General features: G+C 41.4%; 1 protein-coding gene across 1 annotated transcript in view; it reads left to right on the plus strand.

Annotated features, from left to right (window-relative positions):
- The window catches only part of LOC124721672 (homeobox protein engrailed-1-B-like), a 156,701-nt gene extending 153,152 nt beyond the window's left edge, over positions 1–3,549 (plus strand). Inside the window, exon 2 of the mRNA XM_047246745.1 lies at positions 1,772–3,549. Within this exon, the coding sequence (XP_047102701.1) occupies positions 1,772–2,175 (404 nt within the window). The 3' untranslated portion in view covers positions 2,176–3,549. The remainder of the gene's footprint in view (positions 1–1,771) is intronic.
- Positions 3,550–21,485: the final 17,936 nt, after the last annotated feature.

Below are 21,485 nucleotides of genomic sequence, written 5' to 3' on the forward strand. Positions count from 1 at the left end.
TTCCTGTGGCCCCTGCAGGCGAAGGCTTCGTTTGCTGAGCTCCTAATAAATGTTTCCGCCGGCCGCGGTGGCCGAGCTGTTCTAGGCACTTCAGTCTGGAACCACACGGCTGCTGCGGTCGCAGGTGCGAATCCTGCCTCGGGCTTGGATGTGTGTGATGTCCTTAGGTTAGTTAGGTTTAAGTAGTTCTAAGTCTAGGGGACTGATGACCTCAGATGTTAAGTCCCATAGTACTTAGAGGTACACTACTGGACATTAAAATTACAGCACCAAGAAGAAATGCAGATGATAAACGGGTATTGATTGGACAAATATATTGTACAAGAACTGATTTGTGGTTACATTTCCACGCAATTTGGGAGCATAGATCCTTAGAAATCAGTATCCAGAACAACCACCTCTGGCCGTAATAACGGCCTTGATACGCCTGGGCATTGAGTCAAACAAAGATTGGTTAGCATGTATAGGTACAGCTGCCCATGCAGCTTCAACATGACACCACAGTCCATCAAGAGTAGTGACTGGCGTATTGTGACGAGCCATTTGCTCGGTCACCATTGACCAGACGTTTTCAGTTGGTGAGAGATCTGGAGAACGTGCTGGTCAGGGCAGCACTCGAACATTTTCTGTATCCAGAAAGGCCCGTACAGGACCTGCAATTTACGGTCGTGAATTATCCTGCTAAAATGTAGGGTTTCGCAGGGATAGAATGAAGGGTAGAGCCACGGGTCGTAACACAACTGAGATGTAACGTCCACGGTTCAAAGTGCCGTCAATGCGAACAAGAGGTGACCGAGACGTGTAACCAGTGGCACCCAATACGATCACCCCGGGTGATACGCCAGTATGGCGATGAAGAATACACCCTATCAATGTGCGTTCACCGCGATGTCGCCAAACACGGATGCGACCATCATGATGCTGTAAAAAAAACCTGGATTCATCCGAAAAAGTGACGTTTTGCTATTCGTGAACCCAGGTTGGTCGTTGAGTACACCATTGCAGGCGCTCCTGCCTGTGATGCAGCGTCAAGGGTAACCGCAGCCGTGATCTCCGAGATGGTAGTCCATGCTGCTGCAAACGTCGTCGAACTGTTCGTGCAGACGGTTGTTGTCTTGCAAACGTCCCCATCTGTTAACTCAGGGATCGAGACGTTGCTGCACAACCCGTTACAGCCATACGGATAAGATGCCTGTCATCTTCACTGCTAGTGATACGAGGTCGTTGCGATCCAGTAGAGCGTTCCGTATTACCCTCCCGAACCCACCGATTTCATATTCTGCTAACAGTCATTGGATATCGACCAACGCGAGCAGCAATGTCGCGATACGATAAACCGCAATCTCGATAGGTTACAATCCGACCTTTATCAAAGTCGGAAGTGTGATGATACACATTTCTCCTGCTTAGACGGGGCATCACAACAACGTTTCACCAGGCAACGTCGGTCAACTGCTGTTTGTGTATGAGAAATCGGTTGAAACTTTCCTCATGTCAGCACGTTGTAGGTGTCGCCACCGGCGCCAACTTTGTGTGAGTGCTCTGAAAAGTTAATCATTTGCGTATCACAGCATCTTCTTCCTGTCGGTTAAATTTCACGTCTGTAGCACGCTATCTTCGTGGTGTAGCAATTTTAATGGGCAGTAGTGTATTTGAACCATTTATAAATGTTTCCAAAGATAAGGGCATGCCTTGTCAGATCTTTTATGAAGTCTCGCGCCCTGGTAAAACTCACAACATTTCCTTTACAAGTTGTTTCCCCTTGTTGCAGGTCCTCGGTCGCGACGGCTGAAGCGCAAAGACAAGAAGCCGGAGGAGAAGCGGCCGCGCACGGCGTTCAGCGGCGAGCAGCTGGCGCGGCTGAAACACGAGTTCACCGAGAACAGATACCTGACTGAGCGCCGCCGCCAGGAGCTGGCCAGGGAGCTGGGCCTCAACGAGGCGCAGATCAAGATCTGGTTCCAGAACAAGCGCGCCAAGATCAAGAAGGCCAGCGGACAGAAGAACCCGCTGGCGCTGCAGCTGATGGCGCAGGGCCTCTACAACCACAGCACAGTGCCAATCGATGAGGATGACGAGGAGACGACAGCACCGCCCCCGCAGCAGCAACAGCAGCCGCCGCCGACGGCCCCGCAGACCGTCTCCGGCGTTCTGGCTGCTCCCACAACACCGTGAACCGACGCGACACTGTGCAGTGACTTGGACTACTGGCAGCATCAACAAACATTATGCAGTAGCAATAGCAGTGCACCAGCCTGTCAGACAATTCCGCTGTGCGTCAAGAGGGAGTAACGAAACGAGAACTATAAATCCCTCCTGCGCGGACGTTTGAGAATGATCTCCCATTTAATCCACCGTAGCTACTAATCGTTGTGGAGTGCAGGTTGCCATATTCCTACTGTATGTGGGATTTATCTGAGAAGCTTGTGGCTTAATTATATGTTTATGACTGGTATCTTGTGTTCTGTTCACGAGAATAATGCTGATAATGAGTGATAGGCAATTCCAGCAATGTAAGACGGAAAGTGTGAAAGCTTGGTTTAGTTCATTTGATTTGCTCGCTGCCTGTTATATTGTCATTACCTAAAATTACATTATTTATTTCTGGTATGCTAGTAGTTGGCTGAAAATGCTCCAACAAAAGATAGTAGAACAGATTAAATCACATTCTTGTCTAAATTATATTTTTGAAATAATATAGTGTTAATTCTGTAATTATCCGAATGAACCAAACAGGTGCTTGTACATATCAGTAGAACACTTAAAAAAAGCAGAAAGACACGATATTCTCAATGGTAACCACTGTACCACTGAAATGTAACCGTGGCCGTTAAACAGTGGATGCGATATTTCCTCGAAGTAAAGGTTTACTGTCGGAGGTCGCTTCATTGAGAGTATAATTGCGTAAATGAATTTTTATTAAAAAGAAATAAACATGTATATTATATTTCAGTGCAACATGTTTAGTACCGTCTCAAGATGTCTGTGTCTCCAGGCTTCTAGTCCATTTCATAAACAATATGTTATCACGTTGATCAGCTGGTGCACTTACTGGGAATAATTAGTTTCCCTCAGACTGTTGGAGGGAATTTCTAAGGAATATAAAAAAGCTAAAATTGCTGCAAGTTGTGATTCTTCTTCAGTAATTTTATTGAGTTTTGTAGTGAAAAAATATCTATTTCCTTCCAGTTTGTGAAAAAGGAACATATTACCAAAAAAATTTCATTTATAACTATAAACATTCATTTTCGTTTGTCTTATCCGAAATTATAGACAAATATTTAGTTGATTTAACACAATGATAAACTTAGAAATGCACTCGTGTTAACAGTAGACAAAATGTTTTAAGAAAAGTGAATGCATGTCAGCGCTGTAGTATTTATATGTAGCAGAGCAATAATACATGGTGATTAGTACACTACATCGCTAAAGAACAATGCTGGGAATAAGGCTAACATTATCAGCAATATAAATGAAAGTAAGTGAATACGATTTTTTCGTGACATCCTTATATAATGTAAATATAATTAAAGTCAGATATGAATAAAACATTTCCTAAAAAACATTTTCTACTTTTACCCCTACCATCAGCAGTACTTGAAAGTTATAAAATCTAATGTTGTTACTAAAACTAGAAACAAAAAATATATTGCTGTAAGCAACTGATACTGAATATATTGCATGGGTGAATTGGCGAAGGTTTTGTACAGTTTTCACACTGTGTTGCAATAGGATAGGTAAAAGGCATGTAGAAGATACAGAAAAAACGTCTTAAAATGGTAAAAGCAGTTACAGTAATGTTTACTATTTTCAGATTTTCGATTTGATATCATCATCAGACTGGCTAATCATAATAACAAAGGAGGACTGTTTATTGCTATTAAAAGTACACGCAGAACCCTGTATCAAGCATCATGGTTTTAAACTATACTTCAGTTTGTTGACTTCACATGAACAAGTTATGAGTACCAACTGTATAGCGCAAAAGTGCACTGGATGAATGTCTGAAAACATTAGAACCTCAAAACACCATAAAAATCATAAACACTTTCGCACGTCTAACTAGAATCCAATTCTGTTTTCGAAAAATAATTACAGGCTTCAGTCAAGTGAGCCATGTGGAGGTAAGAACACGCCAAACGACCCACCGACACTCGTACAACATTTTTAATAAAAAAGACAAAAGAATAATAGTCGTAATCACAAAAAAAACGGAGTATACATTGGGGAGAATTTTTAGTAGTTTCAGATGCCAACCTTTTGAGTTTTTGTAACAGGACATAATGTAATATTTTGTTAGTTTAATGTCTGTTTGGAGTAATTATAGGTCATGAGGCTACTTTAGAAGAATCAGGATAAAGATGTGTTTCATAAGGTAATTGCAGGTCTCATACAATTCTACCACAATATGGCTACATTAAAGGCTGATATGTAAATATAACAGTTATTTTTCGAAAGTGTAATTTAATGAGAATAATGCTTATGTTTACGGTTTTAAATTAGTTAAGTCACATAATACAACTAGATAATTGGAGTCTGCTACTTAGATTGATGGCATGGGGGCACTGTAGCCAATGTCTTACTGGCACAAAAAGCGTATTTTTCTGTCCACGTGCATAGTCTTCTCATGAAATGATATTTGGTAGGATTCTGAATACAGATATGTGTTCAGTGATCATTAAAAAGTGAAATAGTGTCCTGTCGTTGCGGTGAAAATAAAGTCCATTATATAACATGTGATACAGGGCAGCAGATACCAAGGCTTATTTACCATTACCAACAACAGACTCATATCAATTTCGAATATTCACTTTTAAGACCACATTATGCAAGATAGATTAGCAGAAACATTAAAAGATTAGTCCTTCTCGTTTAATACAAACATGCAGATGTCTGATCCGCTGTGACACGTATGTCTGTACTTTAAGTACTCTGAATACCTGGTGGTTAATGAAGCTCCAAGCCATTAGTCGACGAAACATTAATTTTTCAAAACTATAAGGATAAAGAGAAATATTTTTGTTTTACAACGAATCCAGAAGTTACTGGTTGACTACAAAACAGATCCAAATAGTTGTGAAGTATACGACATAGGGATACGTTTACTGATAATTTTGACCGTTACTGAAATTTTTATCAGTATGAAGTCCTTCTCTGTCATTACTACCTACAATAAGGGAAACTCGTGTAATTCTCCTTAGACATACGAGCCGATAGATTCTTACACTATTGTACTGTTTTTAAGCACAATCAGCTGTTCACAATTGTAGTGAATCACATCATCCAGCACTTGAAAACAGCAGTTAAGAAGAATATAAATGGAGGCGTCACACAGAGATAACTGAAGCTCGGGATTGTGTGAGGTTTGCATTGATTGACTTCATATTGGCCAAGTAATATTATATGTGAAGAACACTGCTTATACAATGCTCACGAGGTCAATCTGTCTTCTTGGTTATAATTTTTTTTATATAGTTTATAAAGAGAAATGAATCGGTATTTTTAAACTGAAACATCCCCTTAGAAAAATTTATGAATTACTGTGCTGATAAACCTCTTACGTTATTTGATTTTCAAACAGCTGAGCAAAACTGAACGTACTTAGACATTCACTAAACTGACACAATATTTTTAGCGCAACGCATTCTGACTTTCAATAATCCCTACAAAAGAATGGCCCTGACTAATAATAACCTATACCTTTTATGAATCACTTACCTCACAAAAATCTCGAACTACTGCAATACAGCGAGCGCCAATACTGCCAGCTAAGTGAAAAAATCTAACTACTGAGGGCACTAACTACTGATAGGCATAGTTAGCAAATGAAAGATTTTGATAGAGAACAGACAGTGTATTTGCCTTAATAGTGTTCAAAAGTCATAATATATATATCAGTTTATGACATCCAGTCTTACAAATTTACTCTCTCTGATGGACACACGTCCAGATCATCCGCTCTCAAAACTCTGCCATCTCTCTCCCCACAGCCACCACTGCTGGCGGCTCACCTCCAACTGCACAACGCTACGCGCTGTTCACATCCAACTGCCCAACACTACAATAGCGAATATTCCAACAATGCCAACCAGCCACAGACTGCACACAGCACAGCCAGTGATTTTCATACAGAGCACTATGTGGCGTTACCAATATAAAAACCTAAACAGCCTACTTACAAAATATGTACTTTAGTTTGGTTGAAAATAAAAATATTTATTATATCATAGTCTAAATTACTGGACGGTGGGCGAAGCTGGAAGAAAATTTTGTTTATCACATAGAAGGATGAAAGAAAATTTCAAGAACCAGATGTTCGCCAGAAAGCTTAATTCATTCTTCGATTACCCATGTACTTTTCCCATAAGGTTCGTGAACAGAAGAAACGGTTTGCTGCAGCACGTACATCGCGACCCTCAAATATGCCGGTACACACATCGTCACAATAAGACTACACGCAGAAAGACAAGGCAGACTGCGATCATTCTAGGCCGGCTGGTAGTCGGTACCGCACTTGTGAATTACACTTTCAGCTACGAAGGAAATACAAGCGTCCAGAGGTCACGGAATGGAGTTGTACAGGTCACGGATGTAGTTTTGTAATACTCCATCCTATGCCGCTTGCACCTGAGTACGCAGATCCCACAGATTGGTGGGTGGAGGTGGAGTGCTGATGACACGCTCCATGACACTGCACACAGTCTCGACCAGGGAGGGGTCAGGCGATGCCTTGTATGTATGATGAGAGACCATAAGGTACTCATCGTGGCACTCTCTACTGCGCCTCCAGACACGGACCCGGTGACTGTTGCCTCCAAGGAAGAAGCGAGACTCGCCCGGAAGATGACCCGCTCACAGTCTGCAGGGCCCCATGTCCTTCGTTGCCAACACCAGGCAAATAGGACGAGACGATGCGGGGATGTGAGTGTCAGACGTCGCAACGGTCGGTGAGCGGCGAGCTCTGCGTCATGCAGCCACCTGCCATTGTTATTGTATTGTATTGTATTGCATGTTAACCGGGGACCTAGAAACGACGGAGAGTCTCCGTCCCCGCCGCAGCCGCAGTGGTCCACAACCTCACGACGACTACCGCAGTCCACCTCACCCCTCAGCCGCCTCACACCGAATGCAGGGTTATTGTGCGGTTCGGCCCCCGGTGGACCCCCAGGGAACGTCTCACACCAGACGAGTGTAACCCCTATGTGTGCGTGGTAGAGTAATGGTGGTGTACGCGTACGTGGAGAACTTGTTTACGCAGCAATCGCCGACATAGTGTAACTGAGGCGGAATAAGGGGAACCAGCCCGCATTCGCCGAGGCAGATGGAAGACCGCCTAAAAACCATCCACAGACTGGCCGGTTCACCGGACCTCGACACAAATCCACCGGGCGGATTCGTGCCGGGGACCAGGCGCTCCTTCCTGCCAACGGCCAACTGGGCGGGCTCCTGCCAATGGTACTAGCATTTACAGGATGTTGCATAGAAGGCAGGACAGCCGGCTGAACGGCCCCTATCGTTGCCGTTGGATCCGCTCACTCGTGGCGGAGTCTGTCGCTGCTCCCACCTTGCGGAGCACGTCGGACACCCAGATCCTACATATTGTGCATGCGTGCCTTCCTGTATCCATAAACGTCAACAACAGAGCCCACGGTAGGGCTCTCTCGCTCTCGTCTAGGTCGGAAAACTGCTATTAAACGTGTCTCCTAGGCACAGTGCTCTTTATAGGGTGATGCTCTAATGAAGCTACCCACTGTTGAACTGGCCGCCGCGGCCGTTAAAGATCCTCTTATATCAACAGACTGGCATAACTTCATGGCCCCTCACACATTCGCCGAATGCGCAGCCGAACCTGGAAAAGTAATTACGGGCATAGCTGATGCTGTGCAACACGCCCACATAGTTTGCAGTGGACCGTTCAGACCCTCCTGGATGCAGCCCTTTTTATGACGATGAGTGTATTTTATTATTATGTAATTATCACCATGATATGAAATTACATGCCATACTTACTGAATTCTACGCTGTAAGAAGGATAATGAGCGACCACACAGAGTTAAGGCTGGAAGAAAGACTACTTCGACCGATTGATGTTCGAAGCCAAAACACATCTGTGATAGGTAATGTTTCTTCAATCAGGCACGCATGCCATTTATTGACCAAAACTCTCCTAAACCAGTCAGGGAACTTGGTGGTCAGTACAACATTGTTCAATGGCTGACGTCCAGTTTTAAGTAATAGAAGTTGGGAAATGCCATCTAGTTTCAATGGAAAGGGCGTTACGTGTTGTCCTGCTCCCATTTTTTCCATTTAGTAAAAGAGAGTTCCTCCTACAAAGTAACTGTTCCCATCATATGAAAGTTGGCGTTTCTGAACCACTGAGGTGAAAGTAATGATATTTGACCAAAAAATTGCTTGTCATCCTATGAAATAAGATACTTTCAAATTAGGGATGTTTACAAACGTAATTGTATTGCATTTGGTTATTGTGCGGGTCGAAAGAAATTCCTCTGCAGCTCAACGTTACCTTTCCGTGTGCATACTTACGTCACGTGATATTTAATAAGGTCAATATTTATAACAGAGGCCTGTTCAGTGGAAGTACACATCAGGTATAGGGGCCATTAACTAGTGGTAAGTCCAGTAGAGTATTTTCGTGCACTCTTGACGCTCAATTTGCCTCACATTGTATAATACAATAAGGAGGTGTTTCATAAATGTAGCTGCAATGAAATGCTAATAAACGTAATATTCCGCTCAGATTGTCAGGATACCATAAACACAATCGTTATCGACGGAACTGCTTCTAACACACATCATCATATTTATATTATACTGAACATTCTGTGAAAGTTACAGCACACGGCAGTAAAAAAACCTGAACAGTCATTAAGGCAGATAAAATTACGTCTGAGACAGTGTACATCATACATGATGCACTATCAACTAACAGTGGCCTTATGGACTCTTTACGCGCTTACTGACTACTTAAGTCAGCTAATTATTGCAATTAGTTCTATGCACATTTCTGCCCGCATCAGACATCACATAGAGAGGATTCATAGGTTTCCCTGTGAGTTTTCATTACGAGTTCAATCGTAACGAAATTTTGTTGTAGATTAAAGTAATGCATCACATGCAACTTGTTGAGTGATCTTTACCACCAGATCCAGCTTCCATACCCCTGGCTGAAAGCTGCAGAATTTATTTTATTTATTCCTGTCGAAACATCAAACTTCGGCATACAGATTACATACTTAATAACATTCATAAATTAACTGCCAATATTAAAAAAACCGAAGACAATATTACATCTTAGAGATCATAGTCAGCATTGGCATACATCAATAGGATGTTAAAAAAAGAAATAAAGACAAAGATAACAATGTAAGCAACTTTATCTCAGTATTTGGCAATAACAATCTAAGAAACTTTAGCTGAATATTTGGCAATAACATCGCTTCAGAGCTTGCGGACCTCAGGTTGCAACGGTGCATCTTTCAGCACACATTCTACATTGGTATGAGTGCTCCGTGGTTTGTTAAAATCCACTGTCACAAAGGGTTGATGATGTGGGCTAACCCCATATCTGCAAATTGCTTTTTGATCTTGCGTCCCCAGTTATGAACCTATTCAGAGTTTCCCACACGGGCCATTCTTCATTGAAGCCAGGTGCTAGTTTTTCCTATCGTGTCATCCAATGGTGATCAGACCTCATTTTCCACACAGTCGAAAACACGTCTGTTGGACAGTGTTACTTTTGTCCGCATGTGACTTTACTGGTCGTTAGTCTTGAAGGAGGGGAACGGTGACCATTTAATGGAGATTTAGTGGAGGTAGATATCTAATACCTCTTCCTACATGCACTACATCTCGCTTGATATCTGGAGGGGCAATACCAGATAAATGGTAGAGCTGATCCCGCGATGTAGGTTTCAGACATCCCGTAATTTGTCGACTCATTAAGAGCAACATTCACTTGTTAAACTTAGGCAGAATTATACCAGACTGGGCTAGCATTTTGACCTGCAGCGTAGCACAAAGATGGAGCTGTAGTTTTAACTGGTTCTGCTGCTGGACCCCAGGGTGTTCCTGTAATTTTACGCAGTGTATTGTTTCTTGAAGATACATTTTTGTTTTAATTCACCGGTTTCAAGTGGTCATCCATCGGCTGGGTGCGGCCAGAACGATACAAATTCTCCTTCCAGCCTACCTCCCCTTATCTCCGCCGCAAGCATTAAAGCAGCCCAACCCGCCGCATCGGAGACACAAGAGTACATATGTACTGAAGCACTGGTTAAAGCAGGCCGGCTTGGGTTTTCACAAGCCTGGCAAGCTTCATGGGACCCGTTCAGTCTGCTGCATATGACAACAGGTTGCACTATCAATCCAACGTGAATAGCCAGGCATATGCATGCGTAGGTAGTTTCACTACAGCTCATTTTTCACAACTGTGGGAGTGGCAAAATGAACCAAACTTAGAGCTTGAGGAGTAGTTAAGAATTCGAGAATATATTCCAGTTGTCGGGAATGCAAGGGGACGGCGTAGGTTAGCTTCAGTCAGAAAGATTCCCAACAGTTAATAATAAGAAGATATTTATTAACTATGAAGAAATAATTAAATGATGCATCTTCTTGTGAAATGTCCAGCACAATATGACGTTTGAAATTATTACAAGTTCTCTAAAACATTAAAATCATGTCACTGTGCCTCTGATTGATGCCGACGTAGAGCCCAGAGCTGCCCTACGATGCCTAAGTCTCGGTGACAATGGACGAACACTGCAGCTTGTAGACTCGGAGGTAACTGCAGACTGTACATGACTTGACGCACTGAAGATAACTGTCGGCGGTAGCTCAATCCTCCTGTACTTAACGAGGCATCGACCAATCGCTGTCCACACACGTGACGCCCATGGGTTGGCATCTGCGGCCCCTAGCAGACCTCTGTATATTTCGTACTGCCGATTACTGCCGACCCGTACAGCTGCTGCGCTAAGAGTGTTTCGAGCGTGGCTTATCGATTGTGGTGAGGTACTATCTGGAGTCGTGAGTACCGTCATGTCACCAGTCACCAAACAGAGCCGAAGTTCATCAAGGGAAAAGTAAAAAATTGGTATAACTAGGGTCATATTTGGCTAAAGCACACTAAGCTTACAGACACTGGATTTCTTAAACATTACTTTAGTTGCCGTTGCAGTATAATAGACATCTTCAGGTTCTTATGTGAAAAGGATTTCGACCTTCGGAATTGGTCTGGTTACTACAGAGAACATGTATTAGAGATGACCTAATTATGGTTCGAATTAAGAATCGCCAGACTAGCCGAAAGAGAGTGAAGTTTCAGAGAAAACCGTTCATATCGAAAGAAATAAATAAGCCCGATATACGCCAAAAAGGAAAAAAACGACAAATAAAATCCATCATTTTCTGGCCTACAATGACCTAAAATGAATATAAATTTCACTGAGCCTCGTCTCCTGATATTCCGGTAAAAAATACTTTTCGTCAACTTCCGAACCTTTCTCATAACACTACAGTGATAGCGTACATGATAAACTGCTACGTAGCGTAGCGCTGCAGAAAGACAGGCAGCAGGCAAGCAAACTCCTTTAGCCTGGTCACAGCTTGGTTGCATGGGAGTGAAACAGCCTGCCTTTTCTGCTGATAACGTGCCGGAGCCTGCCTGCCTGGCTAACAGGCAAGCATGGGCAGCTTAAGAGCGGAATGTGTACACGTCTGTCTGTGTCTCACAGGCCGCGAAGATCATCACCGCACTCGACATCCTTTGAACTAAGTCATCGTTATACTTTACAGAAAGAACAGAAAAATAAAGTTGGCGTAAATAGCTGAAGTTGCTATGAACTTCACAGTTGGCCATTTTCGAATGTAAAATATCTGGAACGATATTGATAATAATGTTACGTTGACATTTAACATTGACTTACAGCAACGTCCATTGCAGTCTGTACTAGCTGTTACTGTTTTTGCCTTGTTTATTATCCAGATTGTCTGCAACAGTTCTGGTAAAGGTGTCGAACTCTTTTACAGACTGTTTCGCTGTTTCGGAGAACATCTACAGAAGCAAATCTTCGGCAATCATTAAGCAACGATTTACTTTCAGCTTCCTTCGCGGTTACCTGACGTTGTAAATCTCACAAAGACAAAATTAATGATATGATATGGGGGAACTGTATCCTATTTCATTCTGTGCATATATAAGAAATGACCAATTTTTTTAGTGTATCAGAAAGTAAACTCTTTTGATTATCCATCATTAGAATTTCAGGACAACTGACTTCGTGCCTCCTACAAAGATTCAGTAAACTGGTCTGCAAACATTAATGACGAAAGTAATTTCCGCGTGATATGTCACTGCCAAGTAACATAGCTCCATTAAACTTGGACCATACATAGAAAGAGCTGCTACCGTACGGTGCAGAAGGTAACTCAAAGAAACACGCTCTGAGAGAAACAGAAATGATACTTTTATTCAAAACTAGTAATTACAATGAAGTCGGCGTGATTTATGATGGTGCACTGGACATTACAAAAGGTGATACGCGGATCTTAATAGGATGTAAGATAACCACAGAAGCTCAGGAACTTGCTCCCATGCTGGTCACAAGGTTGATAAGGACGTCTTGTAACAGAGCGTTTTGTTACTCCATCAGAACGATTGACAGCTGCTAAATGGTCGTTGGTGCATGAGGAAAGGCTGCAAAACTTCTCCCTAGCGCATCCAACACGTGCTCAATGAAAATGAAGCCGATGGCACTGGCAGACTAGTACAATCGACGAATATCCTCTCGCTTCAAGAGCTACTCAACCTGTTCGATACGGTCGCACATTGTCACCCATAAAAGTTAATTCTGGGCCGAAAACATCCGTAATAAGACGCACATGGGGAAGGAGTACAGTATTACAGTAACGTTGAGCGGTGAGTGTACCGTGTTCAAAGATTTTAAGGTTGGTACTCCCATGCAACATTATGCTAGCTCACTCCATAAAACCTGGACCATCAAAACGAGACACTGCTAGACGTACCATCATATGGCCAGTGGTGGGAACACATAATGCATTCAGGAACATTGTCGAACATTATCATTTTGATGGTCCATGTGTTATGGTTTGGAGAGGCATAATGTTGGGTGGATGTCCTGCCCTTTAAACCTGTGAACACGATACACTCAAAGGTCAACGTTACTATGACTGTCCTTCCGTATGTGCGTCTATGGTTCAAATGGCTCTGAGCACTATGGGACTTAACATCTTAGGTCATCAGTCCCCTAGAACTTAGAACTAATTAAACCTAACTAACCTAAGGACATCACACACATCCATGCCCGCAGCAGGATTCGAACCTGCGACCGTAGCAGTCCCACGGTATGTGCGTCTTTTCAGGGGTGCATTCGGCCCTCACTTCATATTTACGGATGACATTGAGCGACCACATCGTACTGCACAAGTATAGCAGCTCTTGTAATGAGAGCATATTTGGCGAATGGAATAGTCAGACCGTTCTCCCGAGTTAAACCCCATCGAGCAAGAGTGGGATGCCTTGGAGAGAAGCACTGTACTGTGCCTAGATGCACGAGCGACCATCCGCACTGGTGGACAGCCTGCATTGGCGTCCGTAGTGATCATATACCCTATTAGGAACCATATACCGCCTTTTTAATGACAAGGGGACCAACATTAACCGCAATGACCTCGGTGTAATTAATATCTTTGAATAAAAGTATCATTTCTGTCCGTCTCATTGCGTATTTGTTTCAGTTATCTTCTGTACCATACTACAGCAGTTGTTTCTCTGTATAGTCCAGGTTGCATCTAGTTCTGTTACTTGCCAGTGTCACATCATGCGAAAGTGAGTTTTGCACCCCAGTATATTTCGCTACATCTTATAATAAATTGAGGTAATGCACCGCACTTAGAAAATATCTGACCCACTAGAAGAAACAGTTCTTTAACTATTCTAGTGAAAAAAGTTATATCATTTTATTCCTAAAGGCAATGAGATAGCATGAGGCTACCACAAGGCAAACTGTGTATGCAACAAAGGCAAACTCTGTTCCAGTATGCTTTGTTACGTTAGCAGTGTTTCATCCAAAACTGAATTCACCTGGTTGCAACACCGACATCGATGTAGAGTAAGAAGGAGAGTCTGATTACATTATGATAATCGTAGCGAGCTACATGCCACACACGGCATTGGTAGGCAGCTGCTTTGTTTAAGTGTACACGATCCATATAATGTATTGTCCTCGAGAACGTATTTGTCTGTAAACGTACAGATTGTGTTAACTTTACACGAGACTATATTTTCGTGACTGTCAGTTCAACGAATGCGTTACTTTCTTCTAGCAATATACCGAGACACGTTACCCTGAAAATGCCAGTGTTATTAATGTCTGTCCTCCGTGGTAATACTAACCGTTTTAAGTTCCAGGAAAAATTATTAATGCCAAGTTTATTGTGGTAGTCAATGCAGTAGACGATCTGTCCATAACTACGACTTCTGAGCAACTGAACTAAGATATGGTTAGGCATAAGGTAAGATAATCTTAATATGATAATTTTCTGACGTTTTTCTAGCTTTTCTTCGCCATAACGACTACATTTCTTCTCTTTCAAATTTGTTGCCTTAATAGTTTCGATAGAATCTAGATAGTCTACGAATTTCTTTGTAAATAATATCGATAACGTCAAATTGTTGAAAGAAGGAAAGTAGATGTTCATATTTTAATTATCACGTTCAGTTGGCCCCGTCCTGAAATACGAATCATTTCGTTCCGTTCCCACTGTTAGTCCAAGTCCTTTCACCATCAACTGTATGCAACAGTTTTGCCCTAAATATGCTCCCGTATCATATCTCTTTCAGAGAAAGCTCAGAGGTCGATGACAATATCTTTAAGCCGTCTGATTTGATGACTGTGTGTCTTTCGCTCTGACAAAAGAATCGCCACCGAACAGGGTCAGTTTAAGTAGTCGAACTAGGTAGCACTAATTGAAGTAGTCATACTCAGTTATCATACGAGGACAGATTTACACCCAAGGTCTACGACGCGCTACAATCTGGTGGAATGTTTATGCAGACTCACATGGAACAAGACAGTACAAAGAGGGAGAAAAATCGAATAAACCATTTCAGGAAAGGTCTATTTAATAACATCACTCTGTCTAACAATTAAAGAATATGACTATTGCCAACATTCTGCAGTCCACGGTTCGTCGTCTCGCGATCGCGTTCTCGCTTCGCGAGCACGGGGTCCCGGGCTCGATTCCCGGCGGGGTCAGGGATTTTCACCTGCCTCAAGATGACTGGGTGTTTGTGTTGTCCTCATCATTTCATCATCATTCATGCAAGTGGCAAGATTGGACTGAGAAATGGTTGGGACTGTGTACGGGCGCTGATAACGGCGCAGTTGAGCGCCCCACAATCCAAACATCATTATCATCATTCTGCTGCAATCTTTGTGTATTACACACTCCACCGCTGCGGCTCGACTAATCTCAAACTCTCATCACTTCTGCCTCAGTTGTACAGCTGAATTCTCCTCATTCTAACACCGCACAACAATTGCGACTCCGCCCAATCGTCATCCAACACTTACTCTCGACTACCTCTTGGTCTCTCCCTCTTCCCTCCTTCGCCGAGAAGGAACATATAACTTTAGTCCACCAGTCACCACTGTTTCCTCGTAGTAAGCTTCTTTAGAAAGACGGCCAAACTATCTTATGAAATTGGAGTTTGTAGGCGACAGTTCTTACTGCACGTATGTGTCCCAAGTGTTCAACCGACACTAAGTGAATATGTGCTGTATCCAGTGGGTTACTTCCTGACGCCCATGAACATCCTGCTCTTCTATAAATCCACAGTGCACTGGGAATAGGACTGCCACAAAAAAAATGTTCAAATGTGTATGAAATCTTATGGGACTTAGCTGCTAAGGTCATCAGTCCCTAGGCTTAACCACTACTTAATCTAAAGTATCCTAAGGACAAACACATACACCCATGCCCGAGGGATGACTCGAACCTCCGCCGGGACCAGCCGCACGGACTGCTACAGATCAGTATAACATGAAATGGGTCGTCTCAGCTCAATGTCTCTAACACACAGTGACTCACTTCAATTTTGTAGTTAACGGTAGATACCACTCTTTCCAGTCCTGTCTAATACCCATCTGTTGAATCATGTATTACAGCCGTGCGGGATTAGCCGAGCGGTCTCAGGCGCTACAGTCATAGACTGTGAGCCTGGTCCCGGCTGAGGTTCGAGTCCTCCCTCGGGCATGGGTGTGTGTGTTTGTCCTTAGGATAATTTAGGTTAAGTAGTGTGTAAGCTTAGGGACTGATGACCTTAGCAGTTAAGTCCCATAAGATTTCACACACATTTGAACATTTGAACATGTGTTGCAGGAAAGAAGAAGGCCTATGGGAAAGATACTCGCAGTAAAGGTGTACATCAATAAAGAAAGGCTGCGTCATTACTGAGCTGATCAGCAGCTTGCAAACATCTTTTCTGTTCACAAAACAATATAATCCGATTTAGATATCAACAGAAACATTGCCACCATCCACGTTCCTTCTGCAGTGATATTACTACGATTACCTTTTTGTATCAAAGGAACTAACACAAAAGTCTCAAAACAATCACACTTCGAGAACAACGGAAACCATATTGAAGTGTAAAGGAATATACGTTTTCATACTCGTATATGCGCAGCGTTGAATCTCGGAGAGAATACAAAAGCTATCGTAACATCGGTTGAAGGATGCCCATGATGTACCTTTTTTTCCTTTCTTATTTTACCTTTTGCTGGCGATAATACAGCCACTACCAGCTTTAAATGCATATTCACTTTACACCATTATATGATAATTAATAGCCGCGCGGGATTAGTCGTGCGGTCTAAGGCGCTGCAGTCATGGACTGTGCTGCTTGTCCCGGCGGAGGTTCGAGTCCTCCCTCAGGCATGAGTGTGTGTGTTTGTCCTTAGGATGATTTAGGTTAAGTAGTGTGTAAGCTTATGGACTGATGACCTTAGCAGTTAAGTCCCATAAGACTTCAAACACATTTGAACATTTTTTTTGATAATTAATAATTAAATCCGACCCATTCAACTTATTTATTCCTATTATTATTTTATTTATCAACATTTTAATAGAACATGTTTAAAACTAGAGGGAGATGTCAAATCATTGAAATTTATGCCTCAAATATACCCACATGCTTTGGAAATTTCAACACAGTCATTTGTTTGCCACTAGTTAGAACAGTTAAGTCCAAAATACGCAGTTAGGTATATTATACATCTATACGTTAACGTGGTACAACATTCAAAGTGTCAGAGATTTTTGCCTTCTTTCTGAAGACAGTGCGCTTTTTCATAACGATTTTAGACACATTTCTCATTCAAAAGAGTTTTGATGTTTGTACAGAAGTCTGTATTTTCACCACGTTTATCCACAATTTATTTTGCTACATGGCATATGCAGTGTATCCCAACATAACATGTTTCATATATCCATCGTCGTCTAGATGTTACTGCCTCTGGGAGATTCTTATCACTACGATCCTATACAGGTGCACAGCAAAACACGCGTGTCCCAACCTCATTAATATAACAATTGCTGTGTATCTGCGACTGAAGCCGAACGCATGTGCTGTTCACCGTAGCCAATACTTAAACCTGACATCGAATCTAAACGTAGAAGTTATGTGTGTGAATAAATAAGAGCGCTCGCAGACATGAATCCATATCTGCAAATATCGCAAGTTCGTTGCAGCTTATCAACTATTTACTATAGGTCTTATAATTAAATGTTTCCCAGAGACATTTAAGTCTCTTTTTTTACTATCTACGATAATGATCGGAGCAAACGAAATGAATTAAAATTTGTGCTGGGGCCAGGACTCGAAACTGGGTCTGCGCGCTTGCTAGATAGAAAGGCTAACCATTACACTACCACAAGACGATGGTTAATAATGGCTTGTCAACTCTAATAGCTTGTTGATGGTAGGACATTAGTCACATATCCTCCATTCTTCTAATTGTATTTGTTCTGTGTTTATGCTAAGAGAAAATTCTAGAGTATAATTTTTACTTAAATTTAACGTAGTAGTAGTAATGTTTGTATTTTTTGAATAACAATTATTAATGGTTAATTAAAGTAATCTGTTAGAATGAGAATTATCCGAAACCACTGACACGACCACAGTTATGAGAGAATGAAATTGCTAGTGTATCTCGAAGTTAGAAGCATATTTTTGGTTGAAATTTCTTTCGAAAACCAATTTTTGGTTATAATTTGCACTGGAAACAAGGCAGACAGTTACGCTGAGAAAATATAATTTATATTTTGTTTACAATTTTGACGAAACTTCAAAGGTCATTGTAACTTTTTCTTCCATAAACAAAATTAGGCTGATTGTAGTTGACACCATTTTCCCAATTGTCTATTCTGGAAAACTATATTCTTATTCATAGAACTACATTTTAAAATCTTAGAGAAAATCTTGTTGCCATATTATTTTCTCCCCTGCGAGATGCTCCTGAAAACCTTAGAGTTGGATATTTTGTATGTTATCGTCATAATCTTTAATCAAGTATTAGGGTGGCAGCTGTTCAAGACTTATGGACTCTGTAGTTTGTGTGCTGTGCCTACATGTCTTTGTCCATTGGCTTGATGCGTTGTTGTTACTTCCTCCGACACACTCATGTGTTGATGACATCGTGACGTTTTCGCTGGATTAGCTCTGGTTCCAGTTTGTTACTTCGTAATTATCGTCATTTGAACGGGATCGAGGAAACTACAGTCCTTACAAATCACATTTTTGCTGACTGCATTTTGTTCTGTCAGCTATGCGGATGATCCTTGTGTCAAAGTAAGGACCGTTCTGACATGTGGTAACTGCAGTGGCTTTCTGTTTTTATTTAAGTTTTGTTTATCCTTGTTAAGATCATTATTATCGTTCCAGAGATGGTTTTGAAAATGCCTACTTTTTCAGCATTTTCTCTCTCTCGAAGTGTGCGACTTGAACTAGTGGAGAAGACTGTTTCAGTCTTGATCATAATTGGTATTTACCCTCAACGCCATTATTTGTGGTTCTTAAAATGGTATCTTTACCTTGAAACTGGTGCACGTCTTGTGCAATGACATGCAACTCACTGTATGTTATTTCCTATTTTCTGTAGGTTCAATTGGTCGTCGGCAAATGACAGTTTACTTATCTTTGCTTCAGGTTTTTATTTTTCCATTCCATAGATTTATATAAGCTTGTCATTTACGCTTGTAAAATACATTATTCAAAGTACTGTCGATATAGCACGGTATTAAGTGTAGTTGTGGAAGCACGCTGTTCCGCAAGAATTTAGTTTACGCTGTTTTAGAAACCAAGGACGGTTTAAGTGTTATTCACTCACATAAGGCTACATTCCGCAATATTTAATGCAAATTGTCAACCTTCACGTCAGCTAGTAGTATACTGTGTCTTACAATGGATTTCAGAGCAATTTGCTCGGGAATTAGTTTCGTCATAAATAACGTCGTCGTCCTTAATACGTCTAAGGTTGTAGCAGAAACTTTTTATTTCGTTTATGAACATGACGCACAGTGTAGTCGCAATTACACCAGTTACGCCGGAGAGAACAGACATCTTTTAACATATTTATCGGGAAGTCTTTCAAACACAGGTTCGTTGCGAAAATATAGTTAGACAGGAACTCGCTTTTTCTGTGGCAAAAGACATTGTAAGAGAGACATCGCTGAATAAAGGGAATAAAAGACCCAAAATGAATAAATTTCCAGTAAGAAGACAAATCAACTGAAGCTCTGTCGTTGATGTTGATATTTGACTCTTTTGTAATCTCTAAAAATTACGACAGTATGCCTTTTGTTTTAAAAATGTACAAATTTCTAAGTAAGGTGAAACGTCAGAAGGCAGTGAACAATATCTTATGAACTGGAATATATGGCCGTTTTTATATCTTTGTCGTCAGTCAGCCCCAAATTCCAAACATAAAACGTCAAAGTATTGATTTCACAGCAAAATAAATAATTTTCGTGCAGATGCAGAAAATTCACATTGCCACATTAAAACTAAAATTAACGTCGTGTAGCTCTGTAGGATGGAAAATTTCGAGGCCAAGTTAAATCACTCCACTTCGAAAATAATTACCATCATCTTTCAATATTATGGTTCTTCTGACTGAAAACAATGGAGAAAATTTCCGTATTCCGAAAGATACAGTGTATTTCTTTCTCATTTACCTATACATTTTCAACATTTTGTTTGTTATCAAAAGTGTTTCCTGTATTAATGTGTCTGAAGTAACGTTATCAGTTACTCGGTGCTGTAGTGTTTCTTGAATCATGTTTTCAACAATTTGCCATGATTTCTGTATAATAGTCCCGTCTGATGTTCTATTAGACGTGACAAATCACTCTTTTCTTCATGTTTATTAATTCTTCTGTCTCTTCTTGGTAGAACAATTTCATTATCAAGGTTGGAAAATAAACAAACTTTGTTTATGTTTACTAATAACTGATAGAATTCTGTGAGACAAATATTAGTAGAACAGAAACACAGTTTGTCTGTTTTATTTCTTAATGTATTCTGTTCACTATGACTCCTTTCACAATTAAACACGCACTTTGTTTCACCAGAAAAACTTCCAGTGTTTGTAGTTTTGTCGTCAGCTCACGATGTTGTTGTAGCTACATGCGTCTGAACGTGACGTACATACAAAAACACCTGAGCCTACGACAGAACTGTATTTTAGCGAGAGAATAAAACAAAATTCGCACATCACTGATAAAACAGTGATAGTGAACAATATACGTGTTTTAACTCCTCCATTGCAACAGTAACAATACGATAGCACCAGAAAGCATGACAAGCTGTATAAAGTAAGACATGTAGGACATTGCCAGCATAAAGAAATCAATAGCGTTCTGTGAAAGAAATTAATAAACAGGAAGCAGTAAAGATAGCACATAAACTGCAGAAACATGTATGGATAAATTTCATTATGTGGAAAGGCCTGTAGTCTATGAAAAGTATTTTTAATTCATCTGCTATGATAACTTGTCTCGTCGTTAGGGGAACTATACACTAACCATCCAAAAAGTTCCGAGACTGATTTTATTCCTGGCTTACAAGCGACGTCCTCGCAGTAGCTAGCCGGCCGTTGTGGCCGAGAGTTTCTAGGCGCTTCAGTCTGGAACCGCTCGACCGCTACGGTCACAGGTTCGAATCCTGCCTCAGGCATTGGTCTGTGTAATGTCCTTAGGTTAGTAAGGCTTAAGTAGTTCTAAGTTCTAGGTCACTGATGACTTCAGATGTTGAGTCCCATAGTGCTCTGAGCCATTTGAACCTTGCAGTAGCTACGGTGACTGCTGAACTAACAGTTGTAAATAATAGATGCGCACTGGAAAAGTCAGTGGTGAGTAGGCATTGTTAAGCGGTGGACGGGCGG

The sequence above is a fragment of the Schistocerca piceifrons genome, chromosome X (genome assembly GCF_021461385.2).
Source record: "Schistocerca piceifrons isolate TAMUIC-IGC-003096 chromosome X, iqSchPice1.1, whole genome shotgun sequence".
NCBI classification, from domain to species: Eukaryota; Metazoa; Arthropoda; class Insecta; order Orthoptera; family Acrididae; genus Schistocerca; species Schistocerca piceifrons.